General features: G+C 40.1%; 1 protein-coding gene across 4 annotated transcripts in view; it reads left to right on the top strand.

Annotated features, from left to right (window-relative positions):
• The window catches only part of LOC105280063 (BMP-binding endothelial regulator protein), a 40,883-nt gene that overhangs the window by 13,774 nt on the left and 7,450 nt on the right, over positions 1-19,659 (top strand). For all 4 annotated transcript variants that reach the window (XR_003406216.1, XR_003406215.1, XM_026967951.1 and 1 more), the window contains exons 2-4: positions 10,214-10,359; positions 15,403-15,488; positions 19,087-19,186. Coding sequence is in view for 2 of the 4 variants with exons in the window: in XM_026967951.1 (XP_026823752.1) it covers positions 10,260-10,359; positions 15,403-15,488; positions 19,087-19,186 (286 nt within the window). In the remaining 2 variants the exon portion in view is untranslated. The remainder of the gene's footprint in view (positions 1-10,213; positions 10,360-15,402; positions 15,489-19,086; positions 19,187-19,659) is intronic.

Raw genomic sequence — 19,659 nt, 5'->3', positions numbered from 1 at the left:
TTTTTCTCATGAATAAGCATGGGGACATATTTGTGCGTTTGTGACATCGAAATATGAATTCCTCGAAATTATAATTTATTCAAATTTTTACTTTTGCGACGACATTTCGGCAGGATCGTATTATATCATGATGTCATATCGTTGCGTGCGCAATTTGATTGAAAAAAGTCCCGTTCAAGTGGCCTGACGGCCAGGTGTAAAGTTTTATTAAATTTCAAAGAACAACCTTGTAAACAATCACGTTGATGCTATCCAAAGATATCACCGTGAAATACTGTGACGTTAAATCAAGTTCTTAATATACGTATGACAACGAGATGAAGAATCCTTCATCTCTCTCTTCGTCTCTCCGCCACATTTGCGCTTTGCACAAGTAACTTCAATGAGCGGTATGACAGTCTCACGAGCACTCGAACGGCTGAAATATTGGAATCTCAATATTGATTCGCTACAAGAGGAGCGGTACGGAGCTGCGCGTTTCTATGTGCATAAATTATTACGCACACAGTGCAAAAAAGGATCCCCTTCTTCGAAAAAGCCGCGTCTTTTACGGCTTCCGATTATCCAGAGGCGGATGGACTTTAGAGAAACTGGACAAATATTTCTTTAAAAAAAATTCTCCGTAAGGCTTCTCAGGCGGAGGAGAGTGCCCCGAAGCACTCGCGTTTCATTAGTTTCCATCGTGAGTAAAGGAAACAGAAACAAAGGAGACATGATCGCTATTTTGCAGCGAATGACAATGAATGATCGTAATGAGCGGCTGTCGATACCGATCGATCGTTTTCCCACTGACGTTTGCTCCTCAATTATCCGAAGTGCGCATTATCCCTGCGTAAACACGATCGCCGATCGCGGTTGGCGGTCGCATAACAATATCAATAATTATAGCAAATACGTAAACGCCATACCGCCGCCGCAGAAAATCCGAAACACGTGTCTTATCGGCCGTGGCGCGAGGAACGCCCATATCCCACCACGAAGAGAGATCGTAAACGCTACCCGATAAAGATCAACAACGGTGGACTTAATGTTGCATTACATTAGCCTATAACAAACGATTGCTAAATGAGCGATTACCGTTGCCGCTCGCGGTCGATAATTACCGCGTCGAACAAGCAGTTATTACTGCTTAGCAAACGATAATTCATTATTACAAGTTGGCGTCAGTACGTGGCCAACGTAGCGCCAATGCATACGTTCGTATTACTACCCCTTGTGGCCCCGTAAAAACATGTCGATATTATTGTCAAACAAGAGGCAATTACCTCTTGTTCGGATGCTAAAAAGGCTCCGTTAATTAATTTAATACGTGCCCGGTACGTATTGCACCACTACTATATGGAATAGACGAAGAAAGTCGATAGCTCTGATAGACGAGCATGTCGTGCGACATATCTCCTGCGTCTTTCGAGATACTTTCACTAAAAGAACTTTCGGCATATTCCGTGATTGCGATCGGCATGAAAATTTAAGTACATAATCCAAGTATTCTATCTAATTGTAAGTAGATATCTAAGAGACGCAAATAATCTACATTCTCGATAACTTTGTCTACTAAGCAAGATTAAGTAATCAAACGAACTCTCCCTAAATTTCATTTATTGCCGTCAAATCAATTCAGAGAGAGAAACGTGAGTTGACGTTTGAGGTGACATTATAATCAGTTCTACAAATTTAAGTTATGTTTCAGAATCTACTTTATTAAGACACGACCAAGTTCTTTAATACGACCATAATGTGCAATATTATAAATAAGAAAAGCGCGCGTGTTCGGATGCTACTATCGATCAAGCAGTTACTTTGAATATATGTATTATTATTACGCTAGTGATACTATTATTGCGAACTAGTTTCATATGGCACGTATCGTAATGTGTAGAGGTTTTGATTATGCGGACATGCGTCTCACGCGTCGAATCGTTTCTTATCTGCGTCTGTTTTCTGGCTATTCGGGCTTGCTCAAATTAAGAGTTATAATCTATTGGAATGATTTCACGAAGCCGTCGTAACTGTCTTTCGCGGAATAACAACCGAGGAAATTACAACTTTCCTGACCAACGTGCGCGCTTCTCCCCTTTTCTCTCTCTCTCTCTTTTAGTGGCCTCCAATCCGCAAAAATATACAATCTACCCGAAAATATATCGCGTTAGCAGAAGGCTAATGCGCCAATTAATTGATCGCAATAATACAAACCGTTCGTTGTCGGTACGATTGCCTAACGCCTTCTGACCTCGTTCATCCAAATGGAATCATATCTGTTACATCTTAACTACGCAACTTTGTGTTACGTCCTCATAATTCGCACAGTCTAAAAATTTGCAGGAAATTTTAAAGGAAATATTTTCTACAGAAATTGTGAGACATTACAAATACACAAATCATAGAGTAGATTACATCAAAATTGTAGACTAATCTTAATAATATATCTTTTGTCACATTTAGATATTTTTAAAAATTTCTTCTTAAAAATGAGAATTCAGGGAAAGTAAAGATTATTTTAATTTGAATGAGAGAACATATAACAAAGAGAGAATATACATAAAACTAAAATTTTTAAAAAACTTTAACGCGTAGCATGATAAAAAAGGGTCAACTAACCATAAACTTTTGACTAATGATCGTCATCGTCGAAATAATGAAGTACAACGAGAATCATTGGGTTTAGAAGGGCCACAGATGAAAAAAAAGGTGAAGGGAACTACTGGCGATGTACACGGTCGACGGTGGAGAGTTACGACGTGAGTAATGCGTGCGTCAGTTTCTATTTTCAATCCCGTAACTTTGCGAGCTCATCCTTGCCCGAACGTGAAGAAAAAGCTACGCAATGTAATCACACGGTCTTACTGCTCTGGTGATTTTCTCTTTCCCCACTTCCCTCTTATACTTATGCACAATTGCAATGGTTCAAGGCGGGAAATTAGACGCTGGATACAGATTGACATCAGAGTTGAAAGATTAGTTTCTTTACAATGTAGTCTAAAGACTTTTAAAATCTCTTTTATGAAAAAAAAAGATCGTTCCAAAGCAGTCATCCGCAATCGTTTTTTAGGAAAATAAATTGTGAAAATATTTGCTGGATGACACGTACATATTTTATCTTTTACGACATGTTTTTTTGTTAGTAATAAAACCTAATCACAGGCAAGTTTTCTATACTTATAAGAGATGATACTTTGCATGTTAAATGTTTTTTCCAAAAATCAGTATTTATTCCTGATTAAAAAAAATTGTATAAACGTTTCATACGTGACCTGCAAATTGTATTAAATTCCTCAAAAATTTCGTTCATTTTCGTAAATATTCAGAATTTAGTAAATAATACTATATATATATGTATATATATATATATATATTATTTTTAATTTAATAATGTTTTATACGTGAAATACGTAATCTGTATCAGACTACATTGGATTACAACCAGATACGTATAAGAAATAAAAATTCTTTCTCTCTTCCTCCTTTCTCTTTCCTTTCCCTTTTCTCTATTTCTTTTCTCACTCACTTTTTTGTCGGCCGCACATGTGTATGAGAACGCGTTCTTTATCTTTCTGATTTCTCCGATAGCACGTTTTTATTCCACTGGCCCTTTGAGAGCTCCCATGCTTAAGATTAAGAGTTACAAGTCGCGCGAGCAATCTCGCGGCCGCTGTTGTCGTAACTGTCTTTCCTAGAATAACATCCACGAGAATCGTAACTTTCTCGACAAAAGTCTAATCCGGGACGCGTGGCACGCTCGGCAAAATATACAGCCCCAGTAAAAATATACTGAAGATCGTAGTAATATTCCGATAGTGCGGAAAAGACGCCCCAATGAGTGCGCGCGAAATCGCAAAAAAGAAAAATATACGCTACACGCAGTTGCGTAAGATATCTCTTTCAGCTTGACATCTACAGGATATAAATACGTGTTTAGGCGAGGGCAGTTCATGTCCGACAAGACTCGGGAGAACCGTGATTCGGTCAAAGCGCTTACTGCGCTTAACAACAAGCTTAGGCCTCCCGAGGAGCTCCACATGCTCTGGTTCTTCTCAGATGAGAAGAATTTTGATCAAGATCAAAAAGTAAACAGGAGGAATGACAAGTGGCTCTGCGCGACACCCGCTGAGGTCCCTACAATTATGCACACCAAGTTTCCGTCATCTGTGATGTCGTCTTGAAGGTTGTGAGCAACGAAGGCCATACCTTTCTTCCCACAGGGGCTTAACGTCAATACCATCACTTACATCGAGTCACTGAGCACGATTGTCCTGGATCGAAGGGGTGGTCCAGGGAAGACCGTGTTCTAGCAGAGAACTCTGCTCCCTCATACATAGCTTACGCGACCCAAGAGTGGTTGGCCGAAAATGATCATGGCCCCTAACATGTGGCCTCCTAGCTCTCCAGATTTGAACCCTCTGATTTATTTCAGTCAATTAATTACTAGAATCGTTTATTGTATTAAATTATATCGAAGAATGCTCCGCGTCTCTCGCGACACTCGCGTAACGCGACATCGTCAGGCGGTATCATAAATCTGCGTATATATCACGGTGCATCGGTATCCCCGACATCCATTTAAATCAGCCTCGCAGTGCCGCAGGTGTTTCTACCGCGATACACTTCTCGTAAATGCAAGCAACCGGGCTGCTGCCGATCCCCCTTCTTTGCCTCCTTTGGCTCTCTACCTGTTGTCGTTACCTGCACGTGCATTGCGCGTTGCTGCACCAGCCCGTAGGCTCGTTCGCTCATTCTTTCTTTCTCTTTTGCTCGCTCGCTTAAGCATTTGCGCAAGCTCTCTCTCTCTCTCTCTCTCTTTCTTTCTCTCTTTCTACCGCGTCTTTTTGTACTTTTTAATTTTTCTTTTACGCAGAGAGACGCACGCGCGTGCTTACGCAAATGAGCACATCGTGCAACGGCGCGTAATGCAGAACAAGAAAGAAAGAAGGAGAGAAGGAGTAAGGGTTACGAACGAGAGAAGTGCAGAGGAGAGCACATATAAACACGAGCACGTGTCCGTGAGCGGCATGTGGCAAAAGAGGAAAAAGGTGAAGGGCTAAGATAGGGCGAGAGGAATGCTACTGAGAAAGGTTCCCAGCGATGCGAACGGAGGAGGTACTGCTGTTCGGAAGAAGCGCAGTAAAGAGTGCGACTAACGTCTTGCACGTGAGACGGTGCCTAGATAGCGTAGCTCGCATTTCGCGTGACGTTTAAATTCAGCGCATGCGCGCGATACAGATTGATAAACATGTAGAATTTGTGTAATTAGTGCCTTAATTAATTATCGATTAGCACTTTATCGATTCCCACTGTGAATATTGATTTCGAATGGCAGTCGTGAAGAAAGATATCGTATATCGATAAGAATAATTAGCGCGGTCTTTCGAAACTGAAGGTTGAATACCTGAAAACAGATCGCCGCGACCAATCGTGTCCGGTTCAGAACATCCGGTTCTCAATTACCGCGGCATTAATTACCAGGAGAATTTATCATAATGCCCGTAATACAGTCGAATTGGTAATAAAGTACGAAAATGATAGCTGTTACAAGGAACACGTAAGAGAGAAACGCAAAGACTCGACTCTTCGATTCTACGGCGTGCTCGTATTTCTCCTCGCGTTATATCGTGCTAAGCGGCATTAAAGCACCTATCAGACTGTGCACTGGACATTAGGATTGCAATTTGAAAATTGGCATTCGACCAATCAAAATGTAGCGCAATAATGTTCTATTATTCATCAGCCTAGTCAAGCTTTCGATTTGCATGGATTATATACGCAAAATCGTGCGTATTGAGGAGACTTTTGGACCCTGCCGCGTCGTGACACTCGCATTGTTCGGATTCCGCCCCTCGCCGCGTGGTCTTCACATTACTTCATAACGGACGATTACACAGGCATTTCGGATCGAAGATCTTCGGCGACCGTAAAGTTGAACTAGGTTCCCGGATGGATGAGCCGAGCTAATCAAGCCGCTCCGCTTAATTTCTCTGGAGTTGGCGCACCGGGCCGCCTCGTAAATCAAACCTTGACGTTTTGTCTACTCACGCATACCCGACCGACCAATAACGGGGCGCATACCTGACGAATGGATAATTTAGTCCCTGCCATGTATCAGCCGAACACGTATGTTGCAAAGAGAGATGATTGTTTTACGAAAAAAGAGAGAGTATCTCGGTAATTTTACAGTACCGTCATTTTGAAAAGACATGAACACAAAGAGAGTGTCGTTATAGGAAATTATAGATATGAATTCAGAATTAAAACGAAAATGAAATAGCATATCACTTGTTTCATCCAAAAATTTTATTATGTAAAAGAGAAGGAATCAGAGAGAGAGGAATCCTGCGCATCCTAACAGAGTTATTGTTTATTGATATTCGATACAAAGTAATAATATTGCTATCAGTATTAATATATCAATGCTAAATGATTGAAAGAAAAATATAGATATTTCAGCATATGAATATCCAGCTTCCTTAGAATATCTTTGCATTCCTGCCGTATTTACGATCTAATTTAACGTAATACGTTGCAACGAGCCTAGAGCTTCCCTTTTTGGAGCGCCGCTTGTTACGAGTTTATTCGCCGCTGCTGAGATTTGATCGGAACGCTTAGTCGGCGAATTAGTGATGCGCTCAGAAAAAAACGTTCGTATTCGAAGCAGCTGGAGCCTGGCGCTCGCGTCATGACGGAATCCTAATTAAAGTCCAGAGCAAAACGAGAACGATGGTAGCGGTGGAGAGGAGTAGTAATAATAACGGCACTGAGTGAAAGTGGTAATGACTATTAATAGTGAAATAGTACTTGCGAAGAGGCAAAATTGCCACTATGAACAGTACGCTTCCTTAACGCGAAATTTTGCTGTAAATTCAAATCTCATTTTCCTAAACTCTAGCTGTTGAAAGTTTTCTATGAAAATACATAATAAAAAGAAATCAATAAAAAGAAAGATATAAGATAGAAAGATAGAAGCGAATATAAAATGAGATAGATACTATTAAGCCCAACAATATCTGAAGGAAAATATGTTTACCGTAAAGTGTGTTTTATTATGATTAAAGTATGTAAGATGTGTCATCAGATTCGATAGGCGCATGAATTGAGATCGAATCGAGAAAATATTTTCCGAATCGAAAGAATCGAAGAGAGACAGATGTAAAACGACACAGCGCGTGTACCTCGCTGATGAGTCATAATTTCTATTTAAATATACGTAATTACACTCGTGCGTATGCGAGTACAAGCGGCGGCTGTATGTACGAGCAAGCTCCGTCATGCTGAGCGCGTTTCCTTCCTGAATAAACGCTTAAAATAGTACGCGCACTCTTGTCTCCGATAACTGTTGCTCAACATTGTCGCCGCTAAATGCATCAATGACACGTGTCTACGTGTTGGTGCATACGTAGCAGGCGAGAGCAGGTCAGGTGAACCCGGCCCCTACCTGCGTGACGTGCGAATATTTATTAATCACGCCCCATAATAGAGCTGTTCCACTTAAGACCCGCTCCGTTCGTGAATTTGATATACTTTCATGCATGCGCAGTGCACCGGTGTGCACCGAGAAAATTTTCCACGCCGGTGTTTTACGACTGTCTACTTGTCTGTCGTACGTGTACGAGAATAATCGCGCGAAACGCTCTTGATCATAACAGTATGCTGAGATACTCACCGATTCTACCATTATCGCATCATCCCATGATGGATTGTTTGTCGCAAAAAACGGTAAAAAGATGATATATTCTTTTTATATTAGTGATGTATGGTCTTTTCGTAATTAGTTTTTTTATTTCTCTATTTTTAACTCACTATTATCGCGTGGGTGTTACACACACACACACACACACACACACACACACACACATATAATCCTTGATTGTAAAGTAGTTAAAGTCGTAAAGTTAATACCTATTTCAGCCTATTTAATAAGTTTGGTAATTATTCTCGCATAAAACTTTCTATTGTTATATGTATTCGAGCAATTTAATCTTTCTGTATTATCTTGCTGGGACTCCAGCCTGGGAGGCCTACGTTTCTTCACGTGTAAGCTTTATGGTTGACACGGGTCACATAAATTTATTTTTACATTTCCAACGATAATATAACCAGAATTTATTATACGCATACAAATATCAAAAAGACATTCGATAGGTAATATTAGCAATTTTTATTTTGCGTTGTTCCGATGTTTATTACATTTTTGGCGTTTATGGCCACTCTACTAAATTCCAGCATATTTACTCGAATATCTGAATAAATGAAATAGTATCAAACTCGATATTCCAGTACTTTGGACTTCCGAGTGTTTTCTAAGACTCTTCAATCGGCTTTTCTATTCGAGTAATGTCCGTATTTAAATATTTACACAGCCCTAATTCCTGCTCTTTATAAAAATCTCGTTTAGTTTACGTACGTAATCGCACGGGATATTAACGGTCCACTTCAATTGGCAGCATCTGCGATTTGGATTAAATCAAGTCTGCATGTAAATCGGCTACTACGTAGTACAAGAAGAGCTCTCTTACCCCTCACGTCTTTTGCAAACAAACGTCGCGCGAGCGTTATTTGTTCGCACCTCGCTCGTGCAAACAATTTGCGTGATTGCAAACGATCTCGAGTCGGCACGTCATTGTACGCGTCATTGTACGCGTCATTGTATGTACACTGGAGCAGAATTTCGCTCAAATTGTGCTTATGGAGAATGTACCTAATGAGTGATAATATTCCTCGAAATCATTGATTATCTTTTCCTACGGTTTTAATAGTGATACTCTGCTGCCAAGAACTTTAAATATAAAGTCATTTTTATTTCTCGGTATCTGCATGATTCAACGAATTCTAAATATGATCACGCACTGGAAAAAGAGTGGTGAGAGAGAGAGAGAGAGATTTTTGAATAACGTGGACGTAATGTCTGATAAAATATGATGCTGTTTACGTGGAAAATAAAAAAGGCAAAAGGGAAAAAAAGAGAAAGAGAGATGCGGGAAGTGAAACGCGAAACATAATTGACACATTCAAAATTATTCACATATTTTCCATACTAATTCACGATTTATTACCGTATCGTAAAAATGCGATGAAAACACGGCGATAGTATTGCGTAGCGATTGAAATATTTTAGTCGACCTAAACGACTTTCGAAATAAACGACTCAGGTAACTAAAGCTGAGCGTGATTAATATACTTATCTTCGCACTTGACGCAATCTATTCGCTCGTGCAGTGCAACGTGCTGCAACAATATTGCCGTCGTTTGTCGAGGCATGTGGATGCGATCCGCTTGATATAAATAATCGGATCGTCAATTTCTGGAATCTTAGTATCGCCGTCTCAGCATATATCTCTATTCTACTTTACCTTTTTTCTTTTTTTTCCTTACAATCTTGTCTATGATATCTATCCTGTCGATGTGCACACCATTTCAACGAGCGACACGTGCTTCCAGGTGTATTAATAGATTCGTCGAATCAACTTATCGACATAAAGAGATTTCGTCGTGGGCGTAATGATGCTCGTGTCAGATACAAAATAGTGCCAGTCGCATAAATATCGAATTTGTAATCGATTAAGGACAAACGCCCTCGGCGATCGGCGCGGCGGGAATCGTAAACGCGAAACGCTCGCAATCACTAGAAATGCCATTAATCAAGCGTGCAACGAGGCTCGTTAGACTCACCCGATGCATTTGGAGATTATACACTTAATGTATTGAATAATGTATCGAGCGCCGGTGTTCCCGATAAATGGCAACACTCGCGCGACATGCTACGTTACAGTATTTCCCTTTCAATCACGCGACTCGTTTTTCTCGAGACCTTCTTCCTCGATTTTTCAGGTGCAAGTAGTTAAATGCACGCGATCAGGAATCACAGCGACTGCAGTTTTCAATAAAAACATGAGCGCATACCCGGCAAAAGGTTAAATATACGTAAACCGCGTTACATTACGAAGTGACGGAAATTAATGCGTCTAAGGTGTGAAAATCACGGAAGTGCGGCAGACCATTATGCATCAATGTTAATAGCAATGAGGTGTATTTAATGATACTCTTAAATTTACTGTAGCTTAAAGAGATAAAGAGAGACAATTATACATATATATATATATATATATATATATGATTGCTTGCATTTTTGACATAGAATTATCCTTGTTTTATATGCGAATTTATTATTATCCTACCCAGCGGAAGTATTATATGTGGCATTTAATCTCATCTCTTCTTTTTTCAGTAAATCGCAAGTTTGTAACTGAATACGGAATCCGTTGTACTTAAAGATGCAGTTAACACGATTATCTTCGACACCACTGATTTTGGCTTTGGCCCTGGCCTTCCTTTCGACGGCATGTCGTTGCGACGCCGGGGAAAGTATAGTAGGTGAGTACTATGAGCACAAAGAGCACACGCGACGCATGCAGCGATTGCAAGTGTTATTTTGATAACTGACTAACGGACTTGGAGAATGGTGCCAGTATTGTAACGCAATCGATGTTACCCGATGTTCGATGGATTGGTATCGACAAGGGATGTTGTCGTGCTACTCTTTGAGAACGTCGACAAACGCGAAGAAATGAATACAGTTATGCAAGAAGCAATTGCATTATAAATTCCGCGCTTTGTATGATATCGTAAATTAAATCAAATTTGCCGTATTTATTAATAAAATAATGAAAAGAAACAATGTAGTGCGTTACGTTTTCGATACGTTTGTAGAACAGACCAAATCGTATTAATCAATTTCTTTTAATTTTTATCGATCTTAAATATTGCTTATATAAAGTCTTGGTCTGGACAGAGTAAGGATAAGCGGTACTACAAACACATTCTTCATACATTCTCACGATATTCGAAACGTGAGATGCAGATTAAGGCCAGAAGAAAAAGAAAAAGAGCCATAACATTATGTGTTAGAATCCGAGAACGCCAAAGCGTTCTCATGGCTCGACGTTTGATCGCGTTTCGCAAGAGACATCTCGCAAGAGCAAATCTTCCGTAGCGCGTAAACGCTCGCGCCGTCTTGGAAACGAACGTGCGTGCGGGAAGCTGACAAGAGCAGTGCGACGAGTATTGCCGCCGAAGTGATCGAATTCTCGATTCTGAGCTGACTTGCTATCTCGCGGTGCACCCGTCGCGCTCCATTTACGTCTTTTAAACGCTCTATTCTTAGTCTATGTCCATTATCTGCCCGTTCTATTTACGCCAAAGTCGAGTCGATCGATTCGAATCTCGCGATGATTCGCGCGAACCGGAGCAGGTCGTCATCGTTTCGCGCCGCCGCCAGGGCGCTTTGTTGTCCGCAAGTTTTCGCGATACTGGCTAATCAGGGGTCACTACTCACTAGTCAGTGATTAGTCTAGAGAATTCGCGCGGATCTCTTTCCAAGCGCATTATTGTTTCTGCGGCTACTACTCGGAGGACTTTACAAGTTTTCTTTTTCGTTTCATCGATCAAGCACTTCGTGGAAGTCGTTCTAGTTAAAGTATACCTCGGAAAAGTCGTGATCGATCTGTTTAAAGGTTTAGGTCTCAGGTGATTTTCTTGGATTTTCCTGTTTCTTTTTTTGTAATTGTTGCTGCCAGAAGAAAATAGATGAGAAAATGAGTTAGATTCGAGCATAGAGAACACAGTGTACTGGACAGAATAAGCGAATTGATCCCCTCTTTTGTTTTATTCATAACTTTATAAATTCATGTATTCACGGTGAAATTTCTTGAATACAGATTTGCGACAAAAATCTATACTTAGAGATTAAAGAGATCGAACCCAAATCGAAGACGAAGACTACATAAAAATCTTTTCGCATAATTTCGTATAATGATGTAGCTGTATTTAATTTATTTCTCTTGTATTTTTTCCAGATTCTACTAACTCAGTTTTATATGACCACGTAATTTCGACGTTTCCTAAATATCGTTGAGTGATTTATTCTCACAATTTACGATCGCTTACCATCACAATATCGTGCGGTTTGAAAAATCGCCTTTACCCGAGTACGAAAGTCATGAAACATGTCACGGAATTAGTCCAGTAAAATGTAATTTACGCCAGCAATCTCGTCCCAGCTTCCCTCGCGCACGTAGATGAGCCTGAATGAGCGTGAACGCGCGTAATTTTCGCCGGAAATTGCATCGAGCGCAATCGTATGCCGCGAAACAACGAGCCGAGTAAGTTCGGCCCCGAACGGCCACTTACCCCACGTGCAATGAGTGCGTAAATCTTCCACCTCCCTCTTCCGCGCCTTTTTTCTCGAATTACGCACCGGCGTGTTCTTACGGCTAACTGTATTTCAGAAATTATGTGTTCGTCGACGAGCAGACCGATTCTTTTTTTCGCGAGGTGTAATCGAGGACGAACAACGAGTCGCGACACCGCGGCACCCATACTACTCAGGAAATTGCATTCCCCGCGGTCGCTTTAGTCGAGGCTAATCGGCGACTGACTCGCACTGTTCGCAGAAATCGCGAGAGCAGAATACGACTTCTTGAACGCTTCCCGATACGCGGCGTCGCGCCGACGCCTGATGCTGAGAACGTCTTAGCGCCACATTTAGCGCCGCCCGAGATCAGATCCACGGCGGTTTCCTCTCGCTCGATAATTAATCCTAAACTTGCCACTATATCTTGCTGGATACGTCACCGCCTTTTCTGCAATCTGGTTTTGTAGATTCGTGTACTTGTAGTTATAATGTTGTATAAATTCAAATGTAAAAGAGTGTATGTATAACTTGTATCTTTTGTATATCTTTTCTGATCTATCGCGCTATGATTTTCTTGTTTATGTCATAAAATACAGATTACGAGTGATTAAATTCGTTCTCTTGTTGTTTCTTAAAGTCCGCTTTCTTAATGTTGCCAAGTTTAGACTTAACACGAGTTTCTTTCAACTTTTTGCCGAAGAACGAGTTAACACATCGCCTTCGTTAACAGTTTGGATTTTTTGCCATCAGTTGACAGTGAAAGTTATAATCGTCGAGAAAAATGTATGATTGTTAGTACAAATTAAGCTACTTTGGAACCGACTCTAATAATAGCCGAATGTTTGAAGAGGATTTTTCCAGAGTAAAGATAGTTATAATAACTTTTATCGGAGTTCAACGATTCAGATATAAAGATATAAAGGAGTTTAATTGTAAAGTTTAATTGTAAATATTTATAATTAAATATAAATTAACTGTGCTCTCTTCAGACTGCTCTCCGAGTTTTAATCGTGCAATCAGCTCGAGAAGTGCAAGAAAGAAAGAGGTAAGCACACGGAGAAGATGAGGAAGAAAGATAAAAAGAAAGTAAAGGAAAGCATGAACACGAAGAAATGAGAGAAGATAACAATCGTCGAAAGAAAAAAAGAAAGTGCGAAACTGTTTCGAACTTGTACACAAATGCATACAAACCGAGTCTTTTGAATATTTCGCAGTTTATTATGCGAATTTCGCCGTTTTTTTCGCAAAAGATCGTGACCGGAATGAACGTGACGGTAGAAGAAAGAAGTACAGATAAATGAATACAAAAAAAATAAGAGAAAACTTTAAGGGGGAACGGTCGCAGACATCAACGTTGCATCCTTTCTTGCACACGGATTCCTGCGCACTTTGAAATAACGTATCAATATTTTTTGGATAGCTAGCAAAAGCAACACATATATGAGATTGATAATTGATATTCATGTCAGTAATGTAGCATTGAAATAATATTAACATTGTCGAACACTCTCGAAAACGAACGAATGAATTTGATCGATTATTGCCACTTGCTTTTGCAACGTAATTTCCATGAACTCTCCTCGAGATGTTATTATCCATTTAATGGTTACAATACTAATCGCTTCCACTTTAATAATCAGAATTTGATACAGCTTTGGTAAGTTTCCAAAAGTTTCTAAATTAAAAACTTGTTTCTCTTATACTCTCCCCAAGAATATCTTGATTTCGAAATATTAGATATATTAGATTTCATTATATCATATACATAATGCTTCAAACTAGTGTAGAAAAATTTCTGACACCATAAACAGAAATTTTCAACTATTCTTACAAGAAAGAAAGTGACAGTGTCTGTAGTTGCACAGTATCATTCGTTCGAAATATTTCGAAAGTTATCGATGAGGCGAACGAGTAATTTTTTCTCGTGATTTTTGTAAGATCTTTGCGAGAAAATATAAATGAGTCGAAAGAACAGATGAAGCGAAACCGCCTCGAAAGCTGCACGACACGTTAAATCTCTGAGAGCAGTGATAGACTAGACAAGGCGCTTTCTCAAGAGGAAAAACATCAAGTTTATCGTCTCCATTGGGAGGATAAATAAAGAGAAGAAAGAAAAAGTGTTCGAAAGGCGATATTTTATTCTGCTCTACGATGATACTCATTCTGGACAAGTAATTAAAAAAAAGTACAAAAAAAGTAAAGTAAAGTTATAAACAGTAATAATACAAAGCGATCACGTGCTCTCTCGTATAGATTTAAATGGAAGTTCAGAAGTACAGAACGAGCGTTAATCGGCGATTACGAATTTAAGTTCGGTGGATTGCGCCTCGAGAGTGTAAATGGAGAGAAAGAGAAAGGAAAAAGAACTGAAATTTTACAGAAAAGTTGCTTAAAGTATGCAGGAATACGTGCGCGAGGGAACCGGGAGGGACGTTGATGGTGGCGGCTTCGTCAACCTAGCAGCGGAGCGCGACATGTTTTTCGCTGAGAAATGGAGAGTTTAACGACTGGGTTACGTCCTAAGGTACGTTCACGATGTTCACGTCGCGCTTAACTCTTTATAGGGTGATAATACGGAAACGAGAGGAAAAATAGTCAGAACAATGGATAGTCTCTCTTAGAAGCTTTTGGAAGAATTATTTTAATTACAAAGGAAAGTTCAAAATTCTCTAAAGTGTACTCCTCACATAAGTTTGCGAATATAAGAGATCATTGCGAGAAGAAGTTCTTTGCTACCAAATAAAACCATCGTATCGGCTTAATCGATAAAAACTCACAATCAGTTTTGTTTCCAATCATGATTTAGACAGGGAAAAAGCGGCATCTCGCATCCTTCGTAATTTCTAAGGTATTTTAATCGATCGCGTTAATTTAGCGATCGATAAACCGTAGTAGAACTTTATTAGAACTGATTCGCTCGTCATTAAAACCGCTCTTCGTCCATCGAGTACGATCGCTATACAAAATACGTAACAGTAAATCCTTGAGCATTCGACTCACGTGCGATGTATATAGGAACCAGGAAGCCTCTAACATATATGAACGTCGATACGAAGGTCGATCGATTGGAAATACTGCATTGTGATTATAGCGACTCTATTGCGTTCACTGGCATATCGCGGCGCGATATAAAACCGATATAAAACCAACATTGTGAACGAGAGCGCGCAGCACTTTGATTCGTATGTTTTTGCTTCATTCTGATTGTTGCTCTTCAATTGCAGGAAGACGGGAGACTTGCGATCTCGAAGGAGAAGACGTCACTGTCGACAAAATCCTGAATACGAGTTGCTACCGATGCATTTGTAAGGTAAACCATTGGCAGTCGCAGATGTCTAACGTGCACGAACAAATTTTCAAAATTAAGAAATTGAAAAGCTATGCAAGTTGGATGAAACGAAATGCTTCTAGATTTTACTTAGATATTAAATGCAAAATGCATTATTATGTTAATATAATAAACAGTTCAGAAAATCTTGCTTGTTTACTTTTAACGGAGACTTTAGTTGACAGAAGAAAATTAAGAAATACATAAACAATAAACGACATTACATCTAAAATAAGGAATTTCAAACAGATGAAAGAGATATAAATGTTTATAAAGTTTCCATAAACGATTCATTCGAAATTTGGCAAAATTCACGAAAGGGAAAGTACACATAAAAATATACAGTTTGAAATATTTCATATTGGAACATTGGAACACAAACTATCTCCGTACAATAGAGAAGAATGCGAGCGCGAGTGAAGAGAGGTGCGGGTATCAAACGTCGCGTCGTGCAAAACTAATAAGATTCGCGAAAGAGTTGACGCTTCGCCGAGATGCGACAATTTTCCTGAAAAGAGAAAGAATCGCGAGAGAGACTGTGCGCGAGAAAACGCGACGTGACCGTTTTCATAGTCCAATTCGCAGATTGTGCTGTTATCGCGCGACGAGGCAACGCCATGTGGTGACGGAGTGGTTAAAGGGGTTAAAGTAGCCTGGCCTGGTTCGGGAGGTCAAAGAGAGGAATTTCCACTTCGATCCATTCGCGCCGCGATCGATTCGCATCGTGCGCTCTCGCGCGACTCACGCACGCACGCACGCACGCTTGCCCGTCGCGTGTGCATCTTATGACGCGCCGCCGCAGCCTCGATGCATCTCTGAACGTACCGACTGCATCGCGAGTGATCTTAGCGCGACCGCGGCGATTTATCTGCGCGTTTGGTTCATTGACTCGTGGCCGACCGAGATGAGGCTTCTTGTTTTCATCCCGCTGCTACCGCCGCCGCCGCCGCCGCCGCCGCTGCCGCCGTCGCCGTCGCCGTCGCCGTCGCCGTCGCCGTCGCCGTTGCCGTTGCTACTGCTGCTATTGCGACGAGCGACGTGTGACATAATTATTTGTTTGTTGCGCCGAAGCGCTCGAATGCGATCGATCATTCGCAATTTATGAGGCGTGACCGCAAATCGTGCCGGACGAGTGAACATCTGCTGCCTACAGAAGTGATCCTCTCGAAGCACTTATTTACTTATGTTCTTGTTATTATCAGAATTATTCTTATTGCAACATGATAAATACAATGCTCGCAATGATGATTATGTAGCATAAAATGCAGTTATGCGTGAGATTAAGGAAGAAGTGCAGATCGAGTTACATGAATATTGAGGGAATGCATGCGTTTTGGGGAAACAACGAGTATTTTCGGTTGTCACGTTGTCATATCTGTCATGTCTGTTTAACCACTTCTCTTTAATTATCTTTCGTATATTTTCGAGTGTTCCTAGTTATACGTTATCGTTCCTAGTTATACTGTTTTCGTCCGCACGTAATTACGGAAATAATCAATTAATTTCTGAACGCGTTGCGTAAAAGTGATAGAATAACAGAGAGGTTTCTTTCGCAGCGCGTCTAATTAGGTCCGACTCTTACGCATATGTGACCGCTTGGCCTGGACGCTGAATTACTTTACGTAATTCTGACAGAAGATAAATCCCATAAAGGCTTAATTATAGAACTCGAGCGTGATAACGAAACCGGAGAAATAATTACTGGAACGCGATAACGCGCGGGTATTTACGTGGAATCAGAACAAGACAAGTGATAAAAAAATCAAGCCGGAATTTCACTGTCGCCGCTTCGCGCTGCGGTGTGATTCAATCGCCGCGCGTAGCCAAATTCCCCGATTTATAATGCGTTTTATTTAGAATGCCCACATTCCTCGTCGTTCCTTTTTTTTCTCGTGACAAAAGCTGACGAGACTACTTGCCAACGAAACTTCCCGAGTATCTAATACTACTAAATCTCTTAAAGTGCCAAAATACATATAATAAAAATATTAATACCGCATGCATTACTGCTACTCTACAAGCGAAATACAATAATATAGTTATAAATAGTTTGCTGCTTATTACTCACCGACTAGCCGCGATTCAGAACCGGCCGCATTCTGCTATTCATTTCTGAAACAAAAATGAGAAAAAACAAATTAAATTTCAGATACATTTAAATAAATATATAAAGTATTAAATCTTTGCGGAGTTACATTGCGCTTTGAATTAATTTAACCAATGCATTTCGGATCACAAAACCGCAAAAAAGTATACAAAATATGAAATAAAGTTTATAAATTTACCTTCGAGCCGATCCTGCTTGACCCGAACCGGATCCTTCGGTGCCGCAAATCTGTCGCAGAGATCGTAAGATCCTCTCAATCTGGAACAAAAATAATTATTCCAACTTTTATTATTACAATTAAAACTTGTGATTAATTGATGATGCAAGTCAAAGTTTATAGAAGAATTGTATTTATCTCATTCATGAATAATAAAACGTGGAAATTCTTTTTGACTTTTTGTTAAATAAATCTTCCACCTACTCACCTTACAATTGCGTCGCCCGTTGCCCTTCTTGAGCCTCCTCCTCTCAGTCCTTGATTGATTGCACTCGCGAAAATACGGCACTGCCGGTACTATTCTAAAACGCGCGAAAAAGTACGACACTCCCGATGCGATGCAGGTTACAGTTACGCGAAAATAATTACACGTGAAGCTGTTGTCGCGCGCGTACACCTACTCAGTTTAGTCAGTTCAGCGTCTGTAAAACATAAAACACGACAAAGCGATATTAGTTTCCATGCTGTTTTGATTTATATTTCAAATCGTGAAGTGTATTCTCCAGGAAATACTTGTCTGAATATATGTACTATACAAAACTTACCTTTTCAATAAAAAGATACAAAAAAGACGCCAAGTGCACGCACTGATTGATGACAAAAAGAATACAAGATAAAAGGATCTAAAAAGATCTTTCTTCCATAAAATTTATGTTATTATATTGTCTCATATATTAAAATCCAGCAGCGCCAAGTATTGTTCCATTAAAAAATTGTGTAAGGTTGTATTTTTGTAAGATAACTTATCTCATGTCATACGTTTTGTGTGAAAAATGATTGTAAACAGAATTGTAAATTATTTGCAAATCTCTAATATAATACTTTGTTATATTATATGTATATAAAACCAATCAGCGCGTGCACTTGGCGTCTTTTTTTGTATCTTTTTTTTGAAAAGATAAATTTTGTATGGATATATGTTCACGGGTGTCTCGCCGCCATGCGCGCTTTGTGCTTGCACTTGGCGCGAGACACTACTTAAGAGGTGTCTCTTGATTGATAATTTCAACAAGTCATTATCTTTGTGTGAATTTGTTATTACGCGCAACTGTATATTAACAATGAAAGGTTTTCTTTCCCTCCTTCAAAATGTTCTCTCTTCGTCTACAGATTACTTGACAAATCAGTACTTTTTCTGAGATACATAATAACATATCGCAAACGAATGAGAGAAGATGTGCGATTTCTGTAATCTGTGTATGCTCTGTAAAATTCTCACGTGTAAAAAAAATTAAATGTCTCCCATTTCTTTGCAGAACGGATTTGTGGAGTGTTTGAAACAACAGTGTCCAAGTGTCGAAGGCTGTTACGCGTTACTGGAACCGCGCAACAACGAGTGCTGCTACAGGTGCACAGGTGAGTACATTTGTCCGTGTGCATCCACTAATTCAGCTAATTATCCTAATTGTGCTAATTGGCTCGCGCGAGCTTGCGTCGTGACCAGGATAGAAGAAACGTGAAAGAAAATGAGGAGTGTCAGCGGTAAGAAGGAAAGGCGAGAACTCGCGGAATGCTTGGCCGGCAGAGCATTGTTCCCAGCCCGGCCGAGGCACAAAGGCACTTCTGTTCGCCGACACGGTGATAAACCCGAAGGAACTTGAGCGTCACAGCTTCCCGCGACCGTCTCTGTTTACGACACGTAGCTGACAGATGCTCCCCGTTATCGTTCCCTATTAATTATATGTATATATTATTAATAGTGACGTAAGTTCGCTTGTATAGCGCCCGTCGGCAGCAGAACTCGCTTGGAAAATGTCTAAACGAAGTACATGAATGGACCACAACGAAATGCCAAATTTCAAATGATAACACACGATAACAAGTGGTAA

The sequence above is a fragment of the Ooceraea biroi genome, chromosome 2 (genome assembly GCF_003672135.1).
Source record: "Ooceraea biroi isolate clonal line C1 chromosome 2, Obir_v5.4, whole genome shotgun sequence".
In the NCBI taxonomy this organism is placed as follows: domain Eukaryota; kingdom Metazoa; phylum Arthropoda; class Insecta; order Hymenoptera; family Formicidae; genus Ooceraea; species Ooceraea biroi.
Note: the sequence above shows the minus strand (reverse complement) of the source record. Positions and strands in the feature narration are given on the sequence as shown.